Source organism: Teleopsis dalmanni, chromosome 1, assembly GCF_002237135.1.
Source record: "Teleopsis dalmanni isolate 2A chromosome 1, ASM223713v2, whole genome shotgun sequence".
NCBI lineage: Eukaryota > Metazoa > Arthropoda > Insecta > Diptera > Diopsidae > Teleopsis > Teleopsis dalmanni.
Window position 1 is genome coordinate 212714816 of NC_051846.1, and position 10664 is coordinate 212725479.

At 29.6% G+C, this 10664-nt stretch overlaps 2 protein-coding genes across 3 annotated transcripts; both read right to left on the reverse strand.

The window, feature by feature from the left end:
• LOC119671813 (MAP kinase-activated protein kinase 2-like) lies at positions 1 to 7094 on the reverse strand (the record flags this gene model as incomplete). 2 transcript variants are annotated; one of them, XM_038082611.1, is given in 7 exon segments in its annotated part: positions 1 to 450; positions 521 to 936; positions 1004 to 1210; positions 2222 to 2286; positions 2423 to 2562; positions 2705 to 2909; positions 7000 to 7094. In XM_038082611.1, coding segments are annotated over 6 exon segments (1089 nt in total). In that variant the 5' UTR covers positions 2876 to 2909; positions 7000 to 7094.
• Positions 7095 to 8803: 1709 nt separating this feature from the next.
• Positions 8804 to 10097, reverse strand: LOC119671815 (ubiquitin-conjugating enzyme E2 G2). The gene is made up of 5 exons (XM_038082612.1): positions 9714 to 10097; positions 9397 to 9478; positions 9227 to 9345; positions 9028 to 9168; positions 8804 to 8958 (listed from the first exon to the last, which is right to left on the reverse strand). Exons 1-5 carry the CDS (start codon positions 9754 to 9756, stop codon positions 8840 to 8842), a joined length of 504 nt encoding a protein of 167 aa, XP_037938540.1. The 5' UTR covers positions 9757 to 10097; the 3' UTR covers positions 8804 to 8839.
• Positions 10098 to 10664: the final 567 nt, after the last annotated feature.

A 10664-nucleotide genomic window follows, 5' to 3' on the forward strand; every position in this document is an offset into this window, starting at 1 on the left:
CGTGCTTTGCTTTACTAAATTAGTCTATTCTATGCGAAAACCGTTGCCCACTATATTTATATATATAATATTATTTTATATATATGTACATATCTTATAATAATTTATTAAATCGTCATTTATTAATATTTTGTCTTATTAGAGCTAAAGTGTTTTGTTTTGTTTTGTTTAGTTAAAGTTATTTTGTTTCCGCAGTAATTGATAAAAGAGCACTTCCGTTAAAAATTATACTTTAAGTAAATAATATTAAAAGCATATATAAGTTTACTTCCTTAGCAATGGATATAAGTATAAAGTATTACTAAATCCACTATTATTACGATCTTCAAAGTTGTTGACTTTTAGTTGCTTATTGGACTTTCATTTCTTCTGTGCTGCAATTTCCTCAATCTTTTTTCGTCGCTTGCTCAATAAAGCATTATTGGATTTGTCTAAAGCCTTAATATGAGTCTGAAAAATGTAATTAAAAACAATTAATTAGTTTAAGTTGAAAGTACAACAGTCAGTTATAACACTTAACCTGATCGTAATCCACTCGCATTGTTGCTAATGAACGCATCATTTCTTCTTGAACTTCTGGCCATGTTTCTTCACCCTCCTTTAGCATACGTCCAGTGCACAATGGTGTCATTGGCACTTCTGCATATTGCGCAATCCATCTGTTGCGCATCACGTCTTCAATGCGTAGACGTTTGCTTGGATCGACATTTAGCATGCCTTTGATTAAGTCCTTTGCAGCCTGACTTACATTTTCCCATTCTGGATTTGGGAAATCATACTGACCGGTACGTATACGTTTCTTCATTCCTGGTGATATAGCAAGACCATGGTTACTATAGAATGGCGGAAAACCACACAGTATTATATACATTATAACGCCTAAGGACCAAATATCGCAACTCTTGTCATATTTTTCAGGGCCTAAAACTTCGGGAGCTGCAGAAATCAAGAAAAGAATATGTATGTTATGCAAATACAAATAGCATCGCTTCAAGATACTTACCGACATAATAAGGAGTATAGCAAGGAGTTTGCAGTGTATCCTTTATTAAAGTTTCTTTGGCAAATCCAAAATCTGTTAATTTTAAAATGGCATTCGGATGTTGAGAAGTATAGAGCAAATTTTCAGGTTTTAAGTCGCGATGTGCAATATCTCTGCTGTGTAAGTAATGCACAGCAACACAAATGTCATGCATTATTTGTGCAGCCTCTGAAAATGGCAGATAAGAAAAAATTAAATATTTTATGAACATTTAAATAGTCCGATAAGAGGTGTATCGTCTAATATATTTGGTAAAAATAAGGTAATAAAGTATGTTCACTGATGTTTGAACAATGGAACATATTCTTGTAATACACTTAGAAACATTTTATAAAAATTTGTAGGTCATGAGTATTTAATGTAGCAATCAAACAAAGTACAGTGCTCGCTCAAAAACACTAACTAATTAAGCCATAAATTTTTAGTTCAAATTTCAGAGCATTATCTATTAAGTTTAATAAATATAAAGACAAAAGTATTCGAGTAAGAACTGTATATATATGCATTCTTTATATTAAAAGAGAGAAAGACTTAAAGACAGTTGAAATTAAATAATATTGTTAGATATGCTTACTAAATGGTTGTAATTTCTATATTTGATTTTCAATTGTTCGATTTATAAAGTTAATATTCAAGGATTGCCTTATTAGAAGTGTGCAACCTAGAGCCCTATAATACACAGAACTTATTAACGTCATTTACTAAAGTAATGTGATTAAGTTGTATTTTGAAAATGTCGCCTACTACATATAATACACATCAATTGTGAAAAAACCTCTTTATTCCACCTTCGCAAATATTCTATGCTAAAACAGCTCATAGACACATACTCATGACCCTTGTACTTATAATTTTCTGAAGAAAACCTTTATATGGACTTTTAGTTCACAACTATACTTAAATATCAAAATTTTGAAAGTTCGAATAGTTTCTAAAGTACAAAACTCACTTGAATCTTGTGGTTTAAGTACTTTAAGTTCTGGTACATGCTGTGAAATTAGTTCACCAACGAAATACAAACTGGAGTTAATGTAATCAAATAATACCCTATACGAGTATGCACAAGCGTCTATTAATAAAATTATCTTGTCATCGTAAATTTATTACATTTGTAAGCCTTGATTTATCGTTAAATAAACATACGTATAATGTTGATGGAAGTAAATCTCTATGACATACCTCTTTCCGTAAAAGCACCATCAGCGTTATCTTGTATACGTTGAAAAAGCTCACCACCCTCCATGCTTTTTATCGAGTCCAAAAATAAAATAAATAAATACGAAAGAAAAAAAAATCAAAATAAAAAAATAAAAAAGGCAGAAAAGAGTTCTTAATTAAACTGTCACACATGAAATCTTATCTCCAGCGGAACGCACTTACCATTCCATTACAACTAATAGACATTTATTTCCACTGTATGTGTTCTCATAAACGTCAATGATGTTAACAATGTGTCTGCAGCCACTGACGCGCCAATGCAAATCAACCTCTCGTCTGGCCTTTGGATTGTCCAAAAGCACCTACGAATAAATATTTCCGATGTTAATATGTTAATCAAGTGCAAATAAATTATTTTGTTTTTTGTTGATATTTTGTTTGAAAATAAAAGGGCAATCAGTTTGCAATGGAAAACTGAAAACGGAAATATGTAAATAAGAATACCTTAAGTGCGAATTTCTGATTCGATTTGCGATTCGTGCATTGCACAACTTTTCCATTGATTCCCAATCCTAAAACGGTATTGGATATTTCATAATCGTCCACTATGGGAGTTGTTTTGGGTTGATTGTTTATTGCTGGACCAGCAGCCGTCCGATTATTTATTTTAAACATGACGATAAATTATTATAACTTTAGTTAGGTAATTCTGAAAAATTTTAAGATATTTTTTCTTTAAATATATACAAAAATATACAATATTAAATAGAGATCATAGAGATTATATGAAATAATATTTTTATTACTACATAAACAGAGTATCCCATCCCAGAGTGGTATAAATGTAATAGACGATTTCTTAATCAAAAAAATAAAGAAAATATATAGGATACGAGGGACTATAGTACTGTTTCCTAACCCTTTTAGGCGTATGCTCCATCTATTAGCCTTTGTAGATTTCTAACCATCTGTCACAACTGTATCATGATTCCTTTTTTTTCTTTTATAAAAATACCTTCTTTTATAACTTTAAATTGCGTTTTAAATAAGAATTTTTTTTTTTTGATAGACAAGTAATACCGTGTAAGCATCGTGTTGGGAAAGTATTGATCTATAGTATATTCAATATATTGGAGATGAAGTGCGTGAGTGGTAATATTTTTAAGCTTATTACATATCCTTTAATTCAAAGCTTAATAGATTTTAATACCTAAATGGATTAAAACATTGTGATGGTCTAGATTCAATTCTATTAATTCAGATAAAAAATATAATATAGAAACATCTTTTTATCTATCACACATTATTTTTCTACCTCTAATTGGACATCTACTGCTTTTTTCAATAAACACAAACAAATATATTTATTGCTCATACGTTCTACCAATTTTGTGAATTTTTGTCGAAAAATGTAGTCATGTAAAAAGCCGATCGACAGACAAACAGATCTATGGTAAAAAGAGTTCTTTCATAAACTGTTTTCGCAGAGCAGAATAAGGTACATATAACCTTATAACCTTATTATATCTACCATAATAGATATTCAAAAAACAAGTAAATAACTTTCTTTTATCAAATATCCTCAAACGAATAATATTTTTAACACCTATATTTTAAGAAGCAACCTAAGTACAAAAAGCGACGATTAATATACGTATAATTCGCTATTAGGAGAGTGTTTCCGAGATAGTTGGAGTGTTTGCATTTAAGGTTTTTTTTTCTGTATATATAACTTTTTAATGGCCTGTATCAAAAACTTAATAAACTTTTTTTAAATTTAAGGTTTTTTAGTTTTTAACATTGAGGAAAAAAACACCCTGTATATTATTTTGTTGTCATTGTGATATAATATATAATTAATTATTATAATTAAAATTAATTAAGATATAATTAACAACATTTATGACAGTTAAAATTTTAATAATAATGACCACTTCACGAATTCCAATAGATATAGGCAACAATTTCTTTTGTATCTATCAACGCGTTTGGGATGAACTGATATAATAAAGGGTAACACTTTTTTTAATTCAGAAAACTTTCTCTATAATCCAATCTAATATTTGCTACTATTACAGTGTACAGTTTTCGAAAGTGGATTCTTTTTGTCATATATGTATGTATGGCAATACAAATTAGACTTCATTACACTCGGAACTGTAGATGGTAATTTTACCAGTTGAATATAATTTTAATATATGGACTACATAAGTATATGGTTCTAATTCTGTTAACACAAAATAATTTGCATTTTTAATTATGTATACATACATTATACATTAATTAATAATCAGTTTTGAATTTTGAGTCTTATCTGATCTGATGGACAATGAGCCACCAGAAAAACTTCCAACCAACCATATTCTGTTCCACCTTTTGCTGTCATATATATTTGTATAAAAAAAAAGATAAATAAAATATGTACAATTTACAATAAAGCAGATTTCTTATTTGAGCAACTTGAAAATCTTCAAACAGCTTGAAGCTTTTCGTATATTCAAGGTGTTCGATCCAAATGATCGAATTCGAGTACATGTTCGAACTGCTTGAGTAGCGAAATGTTCGAACACTTTGAAGTGCTAATTAATGCAGTTACTTCATATATTTGCAAATATTTTTAGTTGCTTTACGTCTGTTGTTACATTGTGCCGAACCTTTTGACATTAATTAAATAATGAATGCTAAATAATGATTATATCGTACCACTGTATGTTATGAATGTTGGTTTTATGTATGAGTTCCGGTGTTTTGTTTTGTTTGAGGTCAATTACTTACAAATGCGTTGTAGAGCGCCACAAATTATGCACTGATCAGGGCGGAAAGTGTGGTACTTACTAAAGCATCGTTTTTTTTTTGGTTTAATTATAAGCTTAATTTATATAAATTGCATTAATGTAAACCTAAATGTGATTTATTTCTAGGTATAAATTGTGTGCTTATGTTTTTATTTTTTAAGCTTACTAGTCTCCTCGTATTGACGTAAACAGCAGTTGCTTTAAATGAACAAAAAAAAATGAAACTGAAATGGTTTTAAAATGCAGTGCAAAGTGCAAAAAAAATTTATGCTTAATTAATTAGCATGTACGCCAGTGGAAGAAAAAACCCACATGCGTTATGCTGACTCATTGTTTGTAAACGGAAAAAAAGCCCCACTAATTCAAATGGAAGATCTTAAGCTCAAAAAAACAAAAAAAAACAAAACAAAAAAAAATTAACTAAACATGTTTGTGCTACACTTTGATAAAAGAAAAGTCGTGTCGCAGAATCTGATGTGGGCTAAATATAACTGTATTAAGAGAAGAGAATAAATTGGTTTAAACTGGTTTTCGCTGTGATTTGATGAGTTTTAAAACTGGATTGTCGATGTTTCTTCTTCACAATATTAGAATTTTACATTTAGTCTCAGGTATTTAGGTAGTGTGCATTTAAGCGGTAGTGAATTTCCGCCTGTGTGTTTTGTATGATCATACTTTACTCCCAAACACACACACACACACACATATACACACACGCAAACATGTGTAAGTGTGTGCATATGTCACTGTCAGTCGTTGCAATAGCTTTTCACTTGTCAGATGTGACATTTCAACAAAAAAAAAAAAAATTCAAATAATTTATTGTGCAAAAAATCTATTTACTTTATAAGGTACTATTTTTTAAAAATGACGTCACGGTTTTTCGTCAATTTCTTTTTTATTACCGATTTCACAACACCCATACACACGCACATTCATAATCTTTTAGCATTAATGCTACATGCATGTACGTATGTAGTCTGAAATTAAATTTTTTATCAAATTTTTTAAAATGTGCTATAATAACTACAATTGTTACGATAACATGAAGGTAATGAATCAACACTGCTATTAATACTAAAACATATACCAATTTGTATAGCGCAACTACAATAATCAATAGAAATTCGACATTCGATGTTCGATTTTTAATGGAGGGAATTTTAATTTGATAAAATTATTTCTGTTTTTATCTGCGTTCACGTTTGATCAGTTAGCAGCAGATGCTTCCTCTTCCACATTCAAACACTCATACGCCACCACATTGGGTACGAATTACACTCGTTACATACACTCTTTAAAATGTACGAACTATGCTTTGATTTTGTTTATAATTATACACACTCACGCAAATAGACTTTAAGAAATTATTTCATCAGCACACAACACAATTCACATTAAAAACGTATTACTTATGTTTATTTTCATTTTTTAATTAGCAACACAATTCAAAATAAAAAACCAGCAAACATATTTCTGTATTTTCTAAGCAAAGTGGTGTTGCTCTCGCGTAGTGGGCAACGTAACGTAGCCGCGTTCACAGAATCACCTCCACCAACAACTGCCAATCGAAATTGACTGAAAATTACCTAACGAATTTTGTGGAGAAGCGGCTGGCTACAGTATCTGCTGCCGTATGCGAGCACGTAATAATTTTGTTTTTGTACGACGTTGTTGATAAAATTTTTTTTTATTTTTATTTTTTAGCAAACTGTTTGTTTGCCTGACTTTGAATATTTAAATGAACATTAAAATTTTAATTAAAATTATAAGACCATTATTTTTTGAGTTAACAATTGAATACATATAATTAACAAGAACGATTTGTTTATCTGGGATAGGAAAAATTGAACTTTCGATTGGTATTTGTTTTTAGTTCAGCATTAGCTCAAATCAAATCGGTACATATTTGCATCTTAACAATTGTCGTTTCGTTACGCTTCAATTAGAATAGATTTAACAAATCTCGCACTTATTACTCTTTAACAGCGATTATTGACATACCTGAAAACACAAATTTTCACTTAATAGAAATTATAAAACAAATAACAAATAATATAGTTGAAGATACGGTAAAGCTAATGCAACTCGCAGATACAAGATACGTGAAGCGCCATAGAGCGTAGTTGTAGGGTTGCCATTTCATTTTTCGAAAAAATGTTAAATATTTGTAGTAAAGTTTTAATTGGTTAATGAATTTGTAGTAAAGTATGCTAAACTTGTGCTAAATTGCTATCATGTCAGTTTTTTCTCTATCGTTGATTTATTTATTGACTCTTTCTAAATAGAAATTGACAATCACGTATGTTATTGAGCTAGGGTATGCATATATATTAATGATTTTCTTTAATAGTTAAAAGTTTACCCAACAAGTTGTAGGATGTACTAAAACACCTTATAATAAAATAAATTACATAAATAAAAATTGTTAAATTCAAAATATTGAGTCATTTGTTATTAGTTTATTTGCATGACATAAACGGAGGAATTAGTATTATAAGTTGTTTTGTATTTTTTATTCTTTGCACTTTCATGCAATGTAATTTTACAATTTCATTAGTTGTTATATTAATTTTTCCAATTGGGAAATAAATAAAAAACCGACCCTTTTTGTTTTTTTTTATTTTAAATTTTCTATCGCAATAGTAAAATCCATGCTTTGCATATTTCAATAACTGCAATATATTCATTGCGAAGTTTTTGATCGTTTACAAATTTCAATATATCGTAATAATTTTTAGTGTCGCATATCGTAAAATCAGTTAATATGTTGTTTCAGTGGGACTACACCACATACGCAATAGGAACCAAATATTTGAATTTTTGGCATTTAAAATAAATAAAAGAAATTTGAGATTTTAGGGCAATTATCAACAGTCTAAACAAATTATACCCACATATAGGTGGTTATCTGTGTAATTTGTTAAATAACAGATAATAAAATTAATAATAATTGGACGATTTGGTAATGGTTTCTGAGTTAGGCTAATGCCTTTATGCACTTGGACTAGCTTGTTTTTTTTAGTGTATCTATTCGCTGTTCACTTCCCTTGTTCTTGATGACAGTCTTCCTTAGTTTGCTACCAAAACATGAGAATGTTTCCCATGGGGTAAAGGTCGAGTGTCTCTTATGATTACTTATTGCGTTATTATTGCATACATATTGTTTTATTGGAAACTTTTAAGGGCTATAAGAATATCTTGTAGCAAACCATGTGTGAGATAAAATCAGTATAGATTCGTCAAATTTGATTCTGTTTTCAAAAATGAATTCTTTTACTTCTCTATAATTCTTGTTACCGGGCCAGCCCTTTGTTAGCAAATACAATACATAAAATACAAATTAAATAAAACTTGTGTATGTAAAAATAATTATTTAGAAATAGAAATTTACAATTAAGTAATATTATTTTTAATATATACAAAATATTTAGCGTAGCTTGAATAAAATAAGATACATAGATATTGCATATAATGCAGAGATAGAATACAATAGAATACGTCAGATAACATTTTGTTCAAATTAAAACTTTTATTTTTGTATCTAAATAATATTTTAGAATATTTGATTATGTTTTTAATAGTTTATGTTTTAGGTTTTTACCAATTTATTATAAACCTATTCCTTATAATATTCTAGTTTTATACATATTTTCGTGAACTATTAAATACACAATTAAATTAGTTGATCTTTTTCTGTATATAAAAATAAAATGGTTGACGAAAACGAAATAAAATGTGTTAATTGCTTTAAGCATTGGGAATTTGCAGCAGGCTAGGGTATATTTCGTCATATTTTTCTTTTTTCTTGATACATATAACTAAAGAATGGAGTACATTGCACTTATGTAGGTAAACCGAGTGTTTTGCGCACCAAGCGTTTCGCAATGGCATTGAATTCCTCACGTCGTTCTCTCCACATGATTGCTGCATCAACATTGGCACCTGACTCATCGTTCGGTTCTGGAAATCAAATATGGAAATACTGAAAATGTTTTTCTGCTTTAATGTAACTCTTTTACTATTACTAACCAGCTAACATGGATACCACGCTCAGAAGTATCTTTTCCACACTTTGTACGGGACTCCAACGCTCAGCAGATAGTTCATACCCCATGGGGTCGTCACCAGGTGCGTGTAGAATTGATATGCACACACGGCCATCGGCGAATACTACAAAAATTGTATATTATAAACTTCGATTTATTTTTTACGTTATCAAGTGTCTTACTATTGGGATGAAATATATCACAAGTAAACTTCATTTTCGGTGGGCTGAGCGGGTAATCTGGTGGAAAAATTAACCGCGCTGGAAATACTCCGCCTTCAAAACATGTACCTTCAGGGCCGCTAAAAATATAAATATGTATACAAGTCGGTAACGATTAAAATAAAACTTACGCTATTAAGGCTTCCCATTCAAAAAAGTTGTCTTCGCTTACTGGTCCAGCTACAATACCTTCCGGAGGATCTTGAGTTAATTCTGTAACAAATTAACAGTTTATAAATTTTATATTGCAGTACATTACAAAAATATATTTTAATTTTGTTGCTAATGCACGTTTAGAATTCTAGTTAAGTTTATATTCTTTTCTACGATGAGGTCGTGTAGCACATCACACCTTGAATAATGCATAAATCGCTCTCTAATCATTTGTGCAAAGGTCTTTCGAAATTGTTTTTTAGCGTACAAAAGATCACAAAAATATTGTACTAACGTTTGTATTCTGCCATCAACCTTCTCAATGCCGACCCAGCCATATTAATCAATTTATTTTATTAACGCCAATTTCGAGAGTGAACTAACGTTGGAAAAAAACAACGCACATAAAATTTCGAAAAATAATATTTATATTATCTAAACTACACAATAATTTTCCTTGTTTTCGTCACAATATGTTAAAGTGACATTTCAAGATGTCAAATGATTGCCTTTCGCACATATGTGTGAAAGTGACCTCACTAATATTGGCCTGAGACAGAAGTTATTTGCAATTCTCGTTACACGGTTGTATTTCAAATTAATTGTTTTGAATTTCAGCGATTGGACGTATTTAAGGCATACGAAATTTAAAAATGTTGCTAAATATAAAACATATCCAAAATTAAATATTAACTGAAATTTATTAATATGAAATTTTAAGTATAAATAATTTTTAAATTAGTTTTCGACATAAAGATTTATGTGTACTCGTCAAATTAATTACAACATGATTAATTAATTGACAGATATATTTCTTGTTTGATTGGTTCTGTGTTGTAAAATTATATCCAATTTAGAATAAACATTACAATCGTAATAAATTAATGTTTTAACTATGTACGACTTTTATTTTAAGATTATAAAATAATAATTTAAAAAAATGTTTTTAAGATTTAGTAATGTACTACTATATATATATATATATATATATAAGTCCACCTCAGGACACACAGGAAGATATGCTGATCTACGGTCCGTCATCAGTTAAAACATAAATACTAAATAAACGATAATAAATAAATACATAAACGATAATAATTCTAGTATAGTTAAAGCTTACTGCGAGGCAGGGATAAGCCCCCACAGCCATAAAAGAGTAAAAGTGCGCAATAGCACTAACTCAAACCACAACACCAACAACAATAACATATATTGAACATATTCATAAACAAAATTGCATGTGGCT